This window comes from Geotrypetes seraphini, chromosome 11, assembly GCF_902459505.1.
Source record: "Geotrypetes seraphini chromosome 11, aGeoSer1.1, whole genome shotgun sequence".
Classification (NCBI taxonomy): Eukaryota; Metazoa; Chordata; class Amphibia; order Gymnophiona; family Dermophiidae; genus Geotrypetes; species Geotrypetes seraphini.
In genome coordinates, this window is record NC_047094.1 from 79232152 (window position 1) to 79250143 (window position 17992).

Here is a 17992-nt window from a genome sequence, read left to right on the forward strand (position 1 = left end):
TGGACCCATCCGGGGGAATGAAGCACCTTCTGGGATCCCAGGACATCGCTTCTGCACAATGTAAGGATATAGAAGCTTTGAAGCTCATGAAAAGGCATCTGTTCCACCCTAAGGGACAAGGAGACTTGCCCTCTCAGGCCTTTATCCCAGAGTTTATTAATTTCCTCTGACAGCAGAAGCCCATCGGTCCAGTCTACAGCAAGTGGACCAGTATGCAGACCTTGCTGGAGTCTCAGAACGCTTCCTCCCTAAAAGCAGACACTATTCTGGATTATGATGATCCTTCAGACAGAGATTCAGAGGACGAGGGGTTGGATCTGATCCCTTTACTGTCCCAAAATGAGGCTTCCCTGATGGGTGTCATGGCCTCCCATTTAGAGAACCAAGAGTTATTGGCTAAAGATCAGGGAGAAGATCCCTCCATCCACTGACATTGTAGGTCCTCGGCACTAATAGATATAATTACTGAGTCCCTCTGAGAACTGAAAATAGACACTCTGCAAACCCTGTCTTCCCAGTGTTCTTTTCTGAGCTGGGTCCGGGCTCAGCCCATATCTTTCCTGCAGCACCTGGACATGAGGGTGTTAATCAGAGACTCCAAAGGCTCCCTGAGAGTGGCTAAAATCATGGCTAAACTGTATCTCATGGATCAGGAATTCCCAAAAATGTTTGCTGTGCCAAAAGTAGACTCCCTAGTAGCCCAGGTAATAGCCCAGGTGTCCAAATGCACTTCCCTCCTGTAGGTAGATTTATGGATATACTAATTAGCATAACATAAATAAGTTACGTGTCTCTTTGTTGGTAGGGGAACCATAAAAACCTCTTCCAGGTCCAGCAAGCTTTGCCTACTTATACGAAGAATAGAGACCAAGGCTATATGAAATACTTTTATTATGAAAATAGAAAAATATAATTCATAAGCCAGCAGCAAATAATAACTAATTATTGTTCACAAAATATCCGAATACATATATGAAACTCAGTACATAATTATCACACCACACTTGAAAAATAAATGAGTAAAACTAATTCTTACACACTAAATAATTCCTTATAATAATAATTCCTGATTAGCAGCAAACTAAAAATATAGCTTTTCACCCCGAGTAACTTTACATCTCCTTATCCTATACAACAATGGAATACTTTTATCTAACCCGGGAGATGGAAGACATCTTCTCCTCAGCACGAAAGATATGAATTCCCTTGGTACAGGAACAAGAGTCCGTCAGCCACTGGAACAGATGTAAATTAGGTTGGCAGCAAAGGTTTCCTTTATGTGATGGAATCCAGATCTGTATAAAAGTCCGTTTTTTCGCTCTCAGGCAGAGTCACAAGAGGTAACTTTTCAGGTCTTTATTATTATAGAAGATGTGCAGAGAAACCTATGATAAGATGCAAGTTCACTCACACCCTAACATAGACTAATCAATAATTAGGCACCTTCTACTTGGTTCTCATCAGATGACCTCTCAGGACCAATCCAGAAACAGAACTTGAATGAATAGCCTTTCTGTATAGAGTCTCGCGCAGGCTGTGTCACAGAAGCACCTTCATTAGATAAGAACAGCACAGGAGCAATGCCTCCCCCAAGATTCACACAGGCTGAGCATGTAGGCATAGCTGGATGTCCTTGATTAGAATACAGTTCTGGTACATACCCAGAATGCATCAGGCATCATAAACAGCAAAGATGTTTTCTTCTTTCTCTTCTTGCATGGTTCATGCTGGAATGATTTCTGGTAGACAATGGTTCAGGCTTTATGACATCAGAGAGGCTTAACCTTCAGGTGTGAATAAGGAAATACCCCTACACTACCCAATGAGGAAGGGGGTGGTTTTAACAGATCTACAAGACTGCAGAGTAGTCCTTAAGAGGCAGTTTAAGGCTTTGACCTTAGAGGTCAAGTCTGCATCCGCGGCCTCCTTTGTGGTACACGCCTCACACTCTAGACCAGTGTTTTTCAACCTTTTTTGGGCAAAGGCACACTTGTTTCATGAAAAAAATCACGAGGCACACCACCATTAGAAAAAGTTAAAAAATTTAACTGTGCCTATATTTACTATATATAAATATATAGGAATCAAATAAACACAAAGAAAGTATTTTATAATGCTGCCACCGCCACTGGGGAATAGGCTGCCACTGCCGCCATCGGGAACAGGTCGGCACCGAGTTCTCCCTGCTTCTCTTCCCCGCAGGGCCGACCAACTCTTGCCACCCGTCGTCAATTCTAACGTCGGAGAGGACGTTCTAGGCCAGCCAGGCAGCGATTGGCTGGCCCAGAACGTCCTCTCCGACGTCAGAATTGACGCGAGTGGCGAGAGTTGGCCGGCCCCACAGGGAAAAGCAGGGGAACTTGGCGCCGGCCTGTTCCCGATGGCGGCGATGGCACTCAAGTGGCTAAAGAGCCGCAGTTTGCCAGCCTAGGGACAACACTGGAGGGTGGCCAGCTGTGCACCCCCTTGGGATGTAAACCTGGGGTGGGGCAGACCGCCCCCCCCCACCCTGGTATGCCACTATCTGTACCTCACTCCCTCCCTATGACCAAAAATTCTCCTTTCTTCTATTCCCCGTGCACACAACCATCTCTTTCCCTCCCTTCCTCTCTCCAAAGTCCATGCCTTCTGTGTCCAAACACTCATTCCCTCCCCCACCTCAGCATCTCTTTCCCTCCCTTCCTCTCTCCCAAGTCCATTTCTTCTGTGTCCAAAAACGCATTCCCTCCCCCACCTCAGCATCTCTTTCCCTCCCTTCCTCTCTCCCAAGTCCATGCCTTCTGTGTCCAAAAACCCATTCCCTCCCCCACCTCAGCATCTCTTTCCCTCCCTTCCTCTCTCCCAAGTCCATTTCTTCTGTGTCCAAAAACGCATTCCCTCCCCCACCTCTTTCCCTCCCTTCCTCTCTCCCAAGTCCATTTCTTCTGTGTCCAAAAACGCATTCCCTCCCCCACCTCAGCATCTCTTTCCCTCCCTCTCTCCCAAGTCCATTTCTTCTGTGTCCAAAAACGCATTCCCTCCCCCACCTCAGCATCTCTTTCCCTCCCTTCCTCTCTCCCAAGTTCATGCCTTGTGTCCAAAACGCACTCCCTCCCCCCTTTTGTGTTCCGTGTTTGCCTCCCAGCCCATCTTTGCAACTTTCTCAGCAAAACGAAGCTCAAGCCGCGAGGCTTGTCTTCTGCTTCCTGCCTGCCCTGCCGCGCACAAATAGCCGAACGGAAGTATTCTCCGACGTCAGCGCTGACGTCGGAGGGCAGGCTTTGCTTAAGCCCTCCCTCCGACGTCAGCGCTGACATCGGGGAACGCTTGCGATCGGCTATATGTTAGCTGCAGGGCAGGCAGGAACAGAAGACGAGCCTCGCGGCTCGAGATGTATTGAACTCCGCGGGTCCCCCGTCCAGCTCTCTCATGTCCACGTGGAGCGGACCGCCCCTCTCCCTAGACTGGTGGTACTGCCCTGATGGCGGCCCTGACCGTACGGCACACCAGGCAACATCTCGCGGCACACTAGTGTGCCGCGGAACAGCGGTTGAAAAACACTGCTCTAGACAAAGAACCCAGAGCTTGACGGACTCTGAGCCCCTGCCTCAGCATGTGCTGGCATGAATAGACCTCATAGGTGATACAGAGTCATGGGAAAAGTCTTAGCCTTATCGATCTCCACCTGTCAAATGCTTTGGAGCAGACAATAGGCAGGTGATCCAACCTTTAAAGTGATGCTGAGCAGGCTCTCTTTTAGAGGAGGCTGTTTGGTAATGGCCTAGATGATTTTATGGCCATTGTACAAGATTGCTGGACCAAATCTTTACCAGATAGCAGACCCTAAGTATCTAGAGGTCAGAGCCATGGGAGGGGGGGGGGGGGGTGTCACGTGATGATGCAGGCTGAGCGATGGCTATTCACTTCAGCTCCAACCTGGTTTATACTTTAAACCTAAAACTCCCCATATCGCAGTGGTTAAATTTGTGGTGTTGGAGCACATCGGAACAGAGATAGTAGCTGATGCTACTCATGAAGCCGATGTTGATTGTATTGTCGGTTAGTGAACTATGCCAATCAAAGCATTGCGGCCTGCCTGGGAAAAACAAGAATCTATTTCAAAGATGGTGTTAGAGACACCTTTACCATCACCCATGATCACGCTCCCTCCCCCCTGTGGTTTTTAGCATCTCTCTTCTCTCATTTCCTCCATTCAGATCTGATATCTGACATCTCTCTCTCCTCTCTCTTTCCTTTTCTTCCCTGGTCTTCCTTCTCTATTTTCTGCCTCCTTCTAAATTAAATTCTTTCTTACTATCCAGTCCTCAGTTTCCCTCTTTTCTCTGTGCTTACCCACAGCTTGCCACCCCTTTCCTTCACCCCACTTCAATTTCTCACTAACTCTATCCTATTTGCAAGAAACTCATTGAACAGCAGTGAAGCATAGGAAACTGAAAACAGACTGAGGAGGAGAGGTGGTGCTCTCCTCCTATAATTCAAAACAGAGAGGAGTGGTAATTTTGATACATAAGAGACTGGCCCTCTCCACTCACAAGGTAATTCAGGACCCTAAAGGCTGTTATATTATCTTGCACTTTGTAATATTTATGCTCCCAATGTTTACTCTCATCATTTCTTTTCAAATGCCAAACTGGCTACATTTCCTGATTACATACCCCTGGTGGTGAGTGATTTCAATATCCCTAGAGCTTCTGATTGTAAGCTACCTCGCCCTGTCAAAAAGGATGCAGATAAATTGGGAGTCAACTTGTTATTACAATCTCTCAATCTGGCATATGTACCACCCCAAGGAACTCTATTTTGCTTTCTATTCTAAAGTGCATATTTGTTACTCATACATTCAAGTTTTCAAGTTTTATTAAAATTTGATGGATCGCTTATATTCTTCTACATGAGAGTGCTACGGGGATGATGGAGCGCATGGATATCTGTGACGTGTTCACCAACCACTCGGCGGTGACGGTGCATTTGCAATGGCAGAGGAAGGTACGGGATTGAGTATGGAAGATGAACCCTGTCGTATTCTTAGATGAGGAATTTAAGAAATATTTACTTGACTCTTAGCAGGAATATATTCTTCGTAATGCTAATGGGGGAAGTCTCAGCCACAATTTTCTGGGAAGTAGCTAAAGCTTTTCTGAGAGGCAAGACTATCTCTTTCACTGTCAGTAAACAGAAAAGGCAGGAAGCAACTTTGATAGACCTTACTAAACAATTGCACACTTGCCTGCACACTCACAATCTCTGGAAATCCCCAGGATCGAGCTCAGTATTTGAACATCTGTAAACAGATTGATGCCATCTTGACCAGCAAAGCCCCACATAGATGCATACAAATATAATTTCACTTCTGGGGAAACAAGGCTGGAAAATTACTGGCTAAACTAGTGCCCCGTGAGGAAAGTCTTTAGCATTATGCGTAACAAGTGAGGAACACAAGGTCACTATACCTCAGAAGAAGATATTAGGCTCCAATTTGTCTAATTCTACAAAGACCTATACAACAAAGGTCCTTATGATCTCACTCAAAAGAATCATTTCTTTAGTGATATAGACTAGAGTTACCGCAGGTATCGCCTGTACAGCTAGACTATTTAAATGTCCCTATCACGGTCCAACAGACCATTAGTAGACTCAAGTTAGCCAAGGCGCCTGACCCAGATGGCACGGGCCTGGAGTTTTATAAAATTCTTCAAGATCACATTGGCTCAGCCTTGGTAGCTATTTGTGTGGAATTTCAGAATGGGAGGCTATTGCTCCCAGAACAGAGCCATGCTCATATAGTGGTTCTTTCCAAGCTGGGCAGGGGCCCCGAATTGGTGGGTTCTTATAGACCTATATAACTTTTGAATCAAGACATGAAACTGCTCTCTGCCATACTGGCGAGGCGTCTAAGTACTGTAATACCAAGCTTGATTCATGTGGTCCAAGTGGGCAAGATGTGCGCACAAATCCAATTGGCACCTATTAGTCCCGATCAGCACCCAATGTTTGGCACTAATTTGGCTCACTAGCCAATTTAGGGCTCCTTTTACTAAAGTGCATTAATGGATTTAGCGTGTGCCAAATGCTAAGACGCCCATAGGAATAAAATAGACTTCTTAGCTTTTAGCATGTGCTAATAATTAGCACCTGCTAAATCCATTAGTGCACCTTAGTAAAAGGAACCCTTAGTTTGGTAAACATCCTGGATTTGTGCCCAAATATCCGCACCCAATTTTGGACGTGTCATATAGAATCTGGATGTTTATGTTTCCATTATGGCTTGTATCAGGGGCGGCTGAAGGCATTCTGCTGCCTGAGGTGAGGGATGAGCTGGTGCCCCCTACCCCCAAAGCACCCTCCAGGGATTCAAGACAAAGTTAGACAATCCTGCTGAACCAGAACGTACACAGGTAAAGCTGAACTCTGGGCACTGGTCTTTGACCTACGGGCTGCCGTGGGAGCTGATTGCTGGGCACGATGGACCACTGGTCTGACCCAGCAGCAGCAATTCTTATGTTCTTATGTTCTATTAGGCAAGACTGGACAGCTGCCTATGGCAGCAGCTTCTTAGAAGGTAGTAGCTTTAGTAACACAGTCACCCATGTTGAAAGCAAAACAATAGATTCTGCCAGACAAACTCAAATAACCATATTTCTCGCCACACATACTTTAACCTGTTTTTCAGCAAAAGCACAAAGGAGAAAGATGATGCTCAACCAAAAACGAGAAAAAATGAGAAAAAAAAGCTCAGTTTAATACACCACAATAAAATTAGTTATATGGGAGCTGATATTCCTCCTCCCCACAATGTGCAGATCAGAACTAGAACATTTCTTCATGGAAGTCGCCATTCAAAAAAATAAAAAAATTCCTTATTTTTATGTTATCTGAGCAATAGCAACACAAAGCTCTCCACTACCAGGCACATTGTGAAATACAAAACCCAAAAAGGGGCTCCATATTTTCTACTGAATACCAGTACAAAGACATCTGCAATTAATATTTCTCAAAGTTAATATATTTCAATTAATATATTCCAAATAAATCACTATTCTACCTTTGTTTTCTGGACAGTTTCATGTTCTATTATGCTGGTTCCTGTTACTTGTCTGCTTTCCTGTCTTTCTTCTATTTCTAGTAGCTATTGTTTCTGTTTCAATTCTCCTCTCTCCTCCTGCCTTGTTCCTTCAATAAACATAATCTATCTCTGAGAAATACTGATTTTTCTCTCTTTTTTTAGCTCTTTTGTTCCTTTTTTGGTTGTTTGGTTGGTTTTTTTTATCCCTGTCCACTCAAGTTTCACCCTACTCCTTTCTACTTTTCATCCCTAACTTTCTCATTTCCCATCTTGCCTCTTCCCCAGCCTCCTATTCCCATCTCTCTCTCTCTACCCCCCCTATTCCCCCCCTCCACCAAGTCCATCTCTCCCTTTCCTCCTTTCACACCCTCTACCATCTCTCCCTGTCCACCTTTCATCCCTTTTGCCATCTCTCTGTTTCCTGTCCCCTCCTTCCTTCCCCAAGGCCATCTCTCCCTCCCCTGCCCCCTCCATCCTCACCAAAGTCTATCTCTCCCTATCCTTCTTCTACCCCCCTCCCAACATCTCTCCCTGTCTCCCTTCTAGCCCCTCTGCCCTCACCATCCATCTCCCAAATCTGACATCTCTCCCTCCCATACCCCATCCCTTAGTCTATCTTTCTCTCCTTTCCTCACTTGAGTCTCCCTTCTCCCACTCCCTCCCCCAAGTCCAATATCTATCTTCAGGTGGCACTGTTGAGGGAGCAGCATTTTGCTGCCGGCCCTCTCTGCCACTCCCCTTCCTGGCATCTAAGGCTTTCACCCTTTTCCCCACAATCGGCATTTTTCCCCCATTCTACCCCCTGCCCCGCCCTGCCTCATTCCTCTGACATCGCCACCACATCTACCTTTAGTTTTCTATAAAAGTTGCTGGGCAGCGGTACCGATTTCCTGCCACCAGTCCCCACTTATTCTCTCTACTGTGGACCACCCCAGTGGAAACAGGAAGTTGTCAGAGAGGGTGGGCTGTAATGGAGAGAAGATGCAGGGACTGACGGCAGGGAATCGGTACCACTGCCTGGCAACTTTTACAGAAAACTACAGGTAGATGCAGTGGCGGTGGTGCCGGCAAGGGAGGGGGGTGTATGTATGTTAGAATGGGAAAAATGCCGATTGTGGGGAGAAGGGTGAAAGCATTAGATGCCTGGGAAGAGTAGTGACAGAGAGGGCTGGAAGCAAGATACCATTCCTTCAAGAGTGCCGCCTGGGGCCACCCCCTCAGTTGGCCTCATTGCTTATATGTATCACTGATAAATAGTTCTAAAGTGAAATTGTTTTACAATTTGTGTAGTGCATAATAATAATAGTAATACTAATTTATTCTTGTATACTGCCAAAGCCATAATAGTTCGAGGCGGTTTTCAATGAGAAGTATTGGACAATTAATGAAAAAATACAATACAAATCATCAGAAATACATACAAGATAACAGGATAAAAGATTAAAAACAGTGAATCAAGTTACAAATTGATCAAACTGTGTTTTTACTAATTTTCTAAAAGTAAAATAAGATGGAGCACACATAATAATATTACCCAACCAGTCATTCAATTTGCTTGCCCGAAATGCAAGAGTTCTATCCAGAAATCTTTTAAAGCGACAAGCATTTACTGTTGGGTAAGCAAACATATGGATTCTGCGTGTAGGCTTGTTAAAACGGTCTAGAATAAAATGAGAGACCAGATACTCAGGAGCCATACCAAATATTGATTTAAAACAGATACAGGAAAATTTAAACAAAACTCTTGCCTCCATCTGGAACCAATGTAGTTTTTGATAATAGGGAGTAATATGTTCCCATTTTTTCAAACCAAAAATTAGCCAAACTGCTGAATTTTTAATAACTCGAAGCCTTTTCAGTGTTTTCTTATATGTACCCAAATTAATAATAATGCAATAGTAGAGCATACTTAAGATGGAAGACTGAACTAGCAGGTGAAATGATGCTACATCAAAATAATATGAGAGTAAGAATAACTCTGCAAGAAAGGATAGAAAGGCTGATGGTAGAACAAAAAGTTCAGTATCCAAGTGGAAAAGAATCGTAGATTCAGTACAAGGCATTAATTTTGCATTGTAGCAATATAAGCCAGATAAACCATGGAGAGCATGTACTGCTGTAAACTTTAATTCCAGCTAAAAACATTTGATAGATACTAAGGGCCGGATTATATATAGGATGCCCGGTCTCAGAAGCCGATGGCCTTCCTATATAGAATTGGGCCTATGGCCGCCTAAATTAAACCCAATTCTATAACCGACATCCATGTTACAGATGCCGGTTAGAGAAACGGATTGTTGAAGACGGGCCTCCTCCCCCCCAAAAGAAAGTGGCAGGAGGGTGCCCAATCCCTCCTGCTGGAAACCCTCCCACCCAGCCCCGCTACAAGAACCCCTCCTAAACCCCTCCACCCTCCCCGGACCCCCCTCTAACCTGAAATGATAGCCGGAAGGACAGGTCTTCCCTCCATCCTGCCGGCCCGCTTCCGTCGGAATGAGGTGGGCCTGCCCCTTCCTGGTGCATTGTGGGATGCACTGGGGAAGGGGCCTAAGGTCTGATTGGCCTGTACCATGGGTGGGGCCTTAGGCACCTGGGCCAACCGGAATCTTAGATAGGGTGAGGCGGTTTCCGGCAGGAGGGATTGTGCACCCTCCTGCCGGTTTCATTCAGGTGGCGGGTTTGTGGGGTTTCCGGCATTGGGAAACATTAAAAATGATATATAATTGAAGTGAAAAGACCTCGGTGTGGATTGAAAAGTCAGACGAACGTACAAGCCGTTCAATACTTCAACCCGTGTACGAGATCGAGTCATATACACCACACCATCATAGAGTCTTTCATGTGTAATAATGTGAATCGTGTAAACACACAGAAAAATATGAACAATGAAAAAATGTGCAACACAATTTGAAAACCAAAACTGTGCAGCCCTAACCCCAAAAAAATAATTTGGAAGAGGACTTATCTCAAAGCGGAGAGTCAGGAAATGAGCCGAAACACTCCCATAGAAAATCAAATGAACTGTTTCAATTCATATTGCGGTCCCTCTGCAATAAATTGTACTCTTATTGTAGATGGACAGCAATACGAATTGAAACAGCTTATTTGATTTTTCTTTGGGAGTGTCTCAACTCATTTCCTGACTCTCCACTTTGAGATAAGTCCTCTTCCAAATTATTTTGGGGGGGTTAGGGCTGCACAGTTTTGGTTTTCAAATTGTGTTGCGCATTTTTTCGTTGTTCACATTTTTTTAAAAAAATTGCATTTTAGAATACATTCAAAGATAAACCTTGAAGGAAATACAGAATTCAAATAAAGAAGATTAAGTAAAATCATTTACATTACCAATACAGTCCACTTAAAGAGGAGAAAGAAACAACACTTTCTATGAGAAAGTAGATTCAAATAGGAAACAAATAACAAGTTTCCAAGTTTATTAGGTTTTTATATACCGCCTATCAAGATTATCTAAGCGGTTTTACAATCAGGTACTCAAGTATTTTTCCCTACCTGTCCCGGTGGGCTCACAATTTATCTAGCGTACCTGAGGCTATGGAGGCCCAGGGTCACAAGGAGCAGCACGGGGTTTGAACCCACAACCCCAGGGTGCCGAGGCTGTAGCTTCAACCACTGCACCACACACTCCTCCTAAACAAGAAAGATGGAGTAAGCTGTTAATCTAATTCAATGACCAATTAAATATTATTAAGCATTAACATCTGCATCTAGGGTTGTAGAAGTTTTTCTGGTTCATAGAACACATATCTATTATTCTAATAAGATATACAAGATTTACAGGGGAAACACAATTGAAAGGTTGCTGCTAAATTTAATACAGATTGACAGTAAGACAAAAATTTATTTAGCCTAGACTGCGTCCACTTAAACACATCAGGAAATATAACTATTTTGGAGCCAAAAATTTCAGCTTTTTCTGACCTATAAAACATACGAAGAATGGCTTCCTTATCCTGTATAAAGACAAATGTCACTAATAACATTTCGTTTTCTATTTGAGATGATTCTAGAAGCCCCATAAGGTCTAGTACACCAGCTTCCTCGACCACATTACTTTCGGGCTTAACCAAATTAACATAATACAATTTTTGTAAAGGAGGAATATTCGTCTCTGAGTATTTCAAAACTGTCATCCAAAATTTTTGAAACAAATCTTTTGGGGAAAAAATATGGAAATTGGAAAGTTAAAAAAACACAGATTACAGTTCCTATTTGCATTTTCCAGATTTTCCACCTTTCTTATTAACATATTTTTATCCCTCAATTGCTGATTAATCTAAACTTTTACATCAGAGAGTTATTTTTCAAAAGAGTCCAGTCTAGAAGTTTGTTGCTGAAGATTTTCCTCCAATTTGTCTATCTGTTTAGAAGAATTGGTAGCAGTAGAGATGAAAAAGTAGCATACCTGGTATAAACTCTCAATAGCTCCCCATAATGCATCCATAGTCAACACTGAAGACTTTACCAAAGGTTTGAGAGCAGGCATAATATTTTCCCCTGCTCCACTCCTCCACCACCTCCAAACGCTGTTTGTAAGCCAGGGCCTTTACACCTGAGCACCTTAGGCACAGCACCCAGTTCAGCTGGATTCCCTTCCGGGGTCAAAGGCAACGCAGGCACTTCCATCAGAGAAAAATCTCCTGATGCCTCCTGCTGAAATGTCAGTGTTCCTTGAAACTCCCCAGGCTGTGGAGGCACCTCTGTTCCAAAGGGGCTCAACAAAGCTTCATTGTCTAAGTCGGGGGTCTTCCCTCCCTTGACAGCAGAAATGCCCGGATTAGCAGGTATGGTAAAGGATGTTATTACCATCTGTCGCAGCGTGGAAGCAGCAGAGGGAATAGGAGGAACAACCCTCTGTCTCCCTCGTTGTTTTGGCATTAGAACTGAAGCAGAGGAAAAAAAGGGGAAAAACCCGTAAGTAAGGAAAATTCATTTTCCCCAAAGCGAGTCAGGAGCGTCTTCCAGCGCGACCTACTCCATCGCCCCGTTGTTCACATTTTGATGTGTGTTTACACCATTCACATTATTGCACATGAAAGACTCTATGATGGTGTGGTGTATGTGACTCAGTCTCTTACATGGGTTGAAGTATTGAACGGCTTGTACGTTCGTCTGACTTTTCAATCCACACCGAGGTCTTTTCACTTCAATTATATATCATTTTTAATGTTTCCCAATTGGGGTTATTAGTGTATGCGCTACACAAGTTGTACAATTTCACTTTAGAAATATTTATCAGTGATTATTCTAGGTGTTCTAAAAGTTGGGTTTTGTTTGTTTGCTTGTATGTATGTCAGTTTTTATGGATGTACATTGTTTGTCATATAGGATGGTCCTTACACAATTTTGTAAGTTGTTATATATAAATAAATAAAGCATTTTATAGTTTGGATACTTTGCCCAAGTTTTATGTGGTTTTGTCAATTTTAGAACACTCCGAGCTGCTTTAACTTCCAATTTAATGAGAAAATGCTGGGAATAGTGGCTACTGGTAGAGAGAGAACATCAGAAGCAGAACCCCAAATCTAAGAAAGTATAAAAACAAAAGGCACAACGAGAATTATAGGACAGGACCTCAGCTACAAGAAAGCCCCAGAAACTTCAGCAGATGTCCTGCAACCCAGCTTGCAAAACTGTTTGAAACTGGTGTGTGAGAGAGATGGCTGTTGCTGGTGAAGAGGCTTTTCTCCACACTCATGCTTTTATTAAACTGTAGTGGGAAAACAAGATTTTTTGGGAAATCTTAATAAGTGAGCAAAGATATTGAGCAGCATTGTGATTATTTGTTTGTTTGTTTTTAATGTATCTCGGCTTTCTATGACTCCACAAGAGCTTCTTTCACCTGGTCCTGCCACTCTGTATGAAATTAATCTCCTCCGTTAAAGAGCTGATCCCAGAAGGACGCACCATGGATCTCTCGACCTGTGCATTCATTCTCATAATCCTTCAAGGTAACTTACTTCTCTGATGAACTCTTTATTTTTTTAGTGTATCTAACTCTCTTCTTCCTGGAGTAAGCAAGCAGCTTCCTTCAGAAGCTGTAGAGTCCTGACACAGAGCAGCTGTAGGACAAGACACTCCAGTTCATGGTGAGCAAACGCTCCTAGACCCAAGGGGATAAAGCAGAGTTGCACAATAGATTTCTGTTCCAAAATAAAAATAGATCTTACCAAATACCAAAAGTCAAATGAAGAAACAGTACAAGATATAAAATATAGTTCTCCAAAATTCAGTAGGCAAAAGGCAGCCTAAAATAGTTGTTCAGGACACTGGAATAAAGCAGTAGGGATTTGGGAATTCTACTTGGTTGTAAAGGTCTAAATTTCTTTCAGAGCTTTGGTCTGAGCGCCAGACTCCTCTTCTCCTTCTGCTTATCACTGTATTTGCTTGTTGAAATAGCCTCTTGACTTAGCTCTTTGTGCCCATATCAAGTTCAAAATTCTTGCTGTAACAGATAAGACTTTGTCTACTCAATCACTCTCCTACTTTGCTGATCACCTGATGCCCTATCTTCTAAATCAGTGTTTCTCAACCTTTTCAAGCCAAGAATCCCCTAAGTCTAATAAATACCAACCGAGTACCCCTGCCCAAGCCTCGCCCCAGACCCGCAGAAACTCTGCCCATAACCCACCCAAACCCCACCTCTGACTCCACCCCCATAATGATAGTACTAATTGTAATGCAATTTCTTCCATCCATTTTTCATATACGCACAATATAATCTTACTAATACATAATGGTAACCACAAAATTATAAAAACACAAAGCACACTGTACTCAGAGAAAATGTTAATTATCATTTATATTTGGGGGGTTTTCAAGGAGGTCAAGGCAGATGACTTTAAAATATGCAATGTCACCTCAGTAACAACTATAGAAAAATAGACAAATATAGTACAAAATATAGACAGCAGATATAAATTCTCAAAACTGACACATTTTGATCACTAAATTGAAAATAAAATAATTTTTCCTACCTTTGTTGTCTGGTGATTTCATGAGTCTCTGGTTGCACTTCCTTCTGACTGTGCATCCAAAATATATATATTTCTCTCTCTCTTTCTTTCTCCTGCATGCTTCCTCTCCTCCAGATCTCATTCCATTCCGCAACCAACATCTCTCTCTGTCCCTCCAGGAGTCCAACTTTTCTTCCTCTCTCTCATCCCCCAGATCATGTGCAGCATTTTTCACCACTGCCCACCAGCCCACCGCAGGTTGAGAAACACTGTTCTAAATCACCCTCTTTGCTAATCCCAGTTGGCTCTTCTTCACCTTTCCACCTCTAGTTACTTTGATCCTTTCTTATGAAATCCTATTTCAGGACCTTCACCTCATCCTCCTATAAGAAGTACAAAATCCTGACTTTTTCAGCTGCCTTAACCTTTTCCTATGTTACGCTGGTTCCAATCGTAATTAGTTTAGCAAAGTTTTGTATTATTCACTGTTATCATTTTCGGCTATTGTAAACATAATATAAATAAGTCATAAGTCTGTATATAAAAATATTTTGTGTTCCTGGCTCTTTATTAGTCCATACAGACTGTTTATCCACTGTCTATGTCATTTTTGGAATGTCCCGTCATTCGGGACACACGATAGGAAAAGGTTAAGTTATATGCCTTAACCTTTACCATTTTGGATTGGCTTTCTAGAGCCCTCTGTAATTCCACTTCTTTTTTACTCTTTTGTAATCTCTCCTCTTTGCCATTCCACAATTGAAACTATCTACAACTATCTATTGATTCCCTTTTAGAGAATGACACAAGGATGGGTACCTGCAGTTAACTGCGGGGAGGGGACAAGAACAAAGCTCACAGGGTGGGGACGGGAACAGAGTCAGCAGGGACTAGGACAGAGTCCACGGGGATGGGGAAAGGACAAAGCCCACAGAAAGAGGGACAAACTTTGTTCCCGTGTCATTCTCTAAAAACTTAAGACTAGTATCAATATGTAAAAACTTAACACATCTTAGACAATTGGCAACTGAATCAGTGATTTAAAAAAATTGCAGAAACTGCTTTTAGATTTAAATGAACTACCATTAAATGACATCATATGTATCTTGTCTGCCTTTGATATGGTAACAAGAATCTTGTCCGCTGATCAGACTCCTACCATCTTCAATGTCCTTATATCATGTGCCCAGCTATTCAATCATGTTACGAGGGGCTGCTGAAAAGTTCTCAGCCCAACCAACAAAGTTGGGGCAGTCTCCATCAAGGGCTATAAACAGGGCCAGATTCTCAAAAATTGGCATTAAATACTGTCGGGTCGCTGTCACAGGTGTTCTTGTAGTGATTTCAAAACCGTGAGTCATTCTAAAAAAATCGCTCATGCAAATGAGGTTGGCAGACAGTAGTGAAGATTCACTAAATTTACATGTGCCCATCATTGGTGATAGCGATGGGCACATGCGCAGAATAAAGGCTAAATAAATAAATAAATAAAGCCGCAAGTAACCCTCTCACCACCAAGCAATGCCCCCCCCAGTAGTGGGAGAGATGCTCACTCTATCCCACCGCCAACTGACACACCCCTCTGGTCTCCTGCCACCAACTGACACAACCCCAACCCTCTTTGGCAGTGGGAGGATGCCCACAATCTCTTGCCACCATGTTACACCCCCCCCTCTTACCTCCAAAGACCTCCCCGCCCTCTCCCCCTTATCTTTCTTTAGATGGATGGCTGGAGGTATGCTTACTTCTTCTGGCCAGCTAGCCCACCTCTTCAAAATAGGCTTTCCCCTCCCCGGTGCAGTCTGGGCCAATCAGAGCCTCAAGCCCCTCCCTGGATGCACTGGGAAGGGGTCTAAGACTCTGATTGGCCCAGGTTGTTTAAGGTCCCTCCTATGGGGTCTGGGTCAATCAGAGCCTTAGGCCCCTCCCCATATGCATTGGTGAGGAGCCTAAGGCTCTGATTGGCTCAGACACCTAAGGCCCCACCCATAGGAATGGCCTTAAACAACCTGGGCCAATCAGAGCCTTAGGCCCCTCCCCAGTGTACCTGGGCACCCAAAAGGGGACATGGTTATGAAAGGGGCATGAGCAGATCATAGGTGTTCCAAAAAGGTTACATGTAGTGTTATAGAAAAATGGATCTCCACATCCAACTTGGGCACCAGGATTTTATAGCAGGTTTCAATGGGTGTAGGACTAGTGCCCACAGTTGGGTGTGGGAATCATCACTATTATTCTATATAGGACATGTACCCTTTATAGAATAACACTTAGTGATAATCTTTTTCTGTGCCTATTTGTGAGTGCCATTTGTGGAATTTTCCACAGGAGAAGCCCGTCTAAGGGATTACCTACTGTGTTACCATAAGAACATAAGAAAAGCCTTACTGAGTCAGACCAATGGCCCATCAAGCCCAGTAGCCCATTCTCACGGTGGCCAATCTAGGTTACTAGTACCTGGCCAAAACCCAAGGAGTTGCAATATTCCATGCTACCGATCCAGGATAAGCAGTGGCTTCCCCCATGTCTTTCTGAATAACAGACTATGGACTTTTCCTCCAGGAAATTGTCAAAACCTTTCTTAAAAATTAGCTATTCTATCTGCTCTTACCACAACCTCTGGCAATGCATTTCAGAGCTTAACTATTCTCTGAGTGAAAAAAAATTTCCTCCTATTGGTTTAAAATTTCCTCCTATTGGTATTTCCCTGTAACTTCATCAAGTGTCCCCTAGTCTTTGTAATTTTTGATGGAGTGAAAAATCAATCCACTTGTACCCATTCTACTCCACTCAGGATTTTGTAGCCTTCAATCATATCTCCCCTCAGCTGTCTCTTTTCCAAGCTGAAGAGTCCTAACCTTTTTAGTCTTTCCTCATAAGAGAGGCGTTCCATCCCCTTTATCGTCTTGGTCACTCTTCTTTGAACCTTTCCTAGCACCACTATATCTTTCTTGAGATAAGGAGTCCAGAATTGAACGCAATACTCCAGATGTGGTGCACCACGGAGCAATACAGGGGCATTATAACAGTCTTAGTCTTGTTAACTATCCCTTTTTTAATAATTCCTAGCATCCTGTTTGCTGTTTTGGCTGCTGCCGCACATTGAGTGGAAGGTTTCATCGTATTGTCTGCTCCTCTCTCCTGTTGTAACATCCTGAAGGAGTTTGGCAGCTGCTGAATTGCTTCTGCCTTGGGAGAGCATTAGCCCTGCCCATGTGAGTGGCATCACTCAGTGTGCGCAGTGAAGAAGGGCAGAGGAGAACTGGAGGCGTGACACTCTGAAGAAGTGAACCTCCTTTGTCACTCCTTAGGGCATTCCTTTGAACAGATTTTGGTAGGTGTTTGTGTTAGGCTGAGTTTATTAAGAAATGGCTAGTATTAGAAACAGAGAAAATGACGGCAAATAAAGAACATGTAATCTAGTCTGCCCATCTACATCATCCACTAGCTCTTCCTCCCCCTAAAAGATCACACATGCCTCTCCAATGCATTTTTGAATTCAGATACAGTCCTCATCTCTACCACCTCCACCAGGAGGTTGTTCCACGTATCAACCGCCCTTTCCATGAAGAAGTATTTTCAGTATGGTTTTAGAGGGAAACACTATTCATTTCAACTATATCTTAAGCTCCAGCTCTGTGGGTGCTTGAGCACCCCAATATTGAACAAACTCCTTGACTGTATCCAGGAAAAAGTGATTTCCATTAGGTTTAGCACCCCTAAGATGGCTCCTATGCTCTATATGTCATTTTTAGGTGATTTATTTGCTGACATGCAACTAAGTTATAGAATATATGTAGATGATGATCAATTTTTTTCCCTATCTTGGCAATATATGATATGGCTGAAAGAGTGAAAAAAGATATGCAATAGGGTAGACATCCCTGATGGTGTGGAAAACATAAGGAAAGACCTAGAGAAGCTTGAGGAATGGTCTGAAATTTGCTAACTAAGA

General features: G+C 43.3%; 1 protein-coding gene across 4 annotated transcripts in view; it reads left to right on the forward strand.

The window, feature by feature from the left end:
- The window catches only part of LOC117345672 (sialoadhesin-like), a 71241-nt gene that overhangs the window by 7838 nt on the left and 45411 nt on the right, over positions 1-17992 (forward strand). Inside the window, exons 2-3 of one of the 4 annotated variants that reach the window (XM_033914661.1) lie at positions 6275-6395; positions 12912-13032. In XM_033914661.1, coding sequence (XP_033770552.1) covers positions 12942-13032 — 91 coding nt within the window. In that variant the 5' untranslated portion in view covers positions 6275-6395; positions 12912-12941. Of the gene's footprint in view, positions 1-4896; positions 4987-6235; positions 6396-12911; positions 13033-17992 lie in introns of those variants that run through there. The other 3 variants (XM_033914660.1, XM_033914662.1, XM_033914663.1) reach the window with 3 other exon arrangements.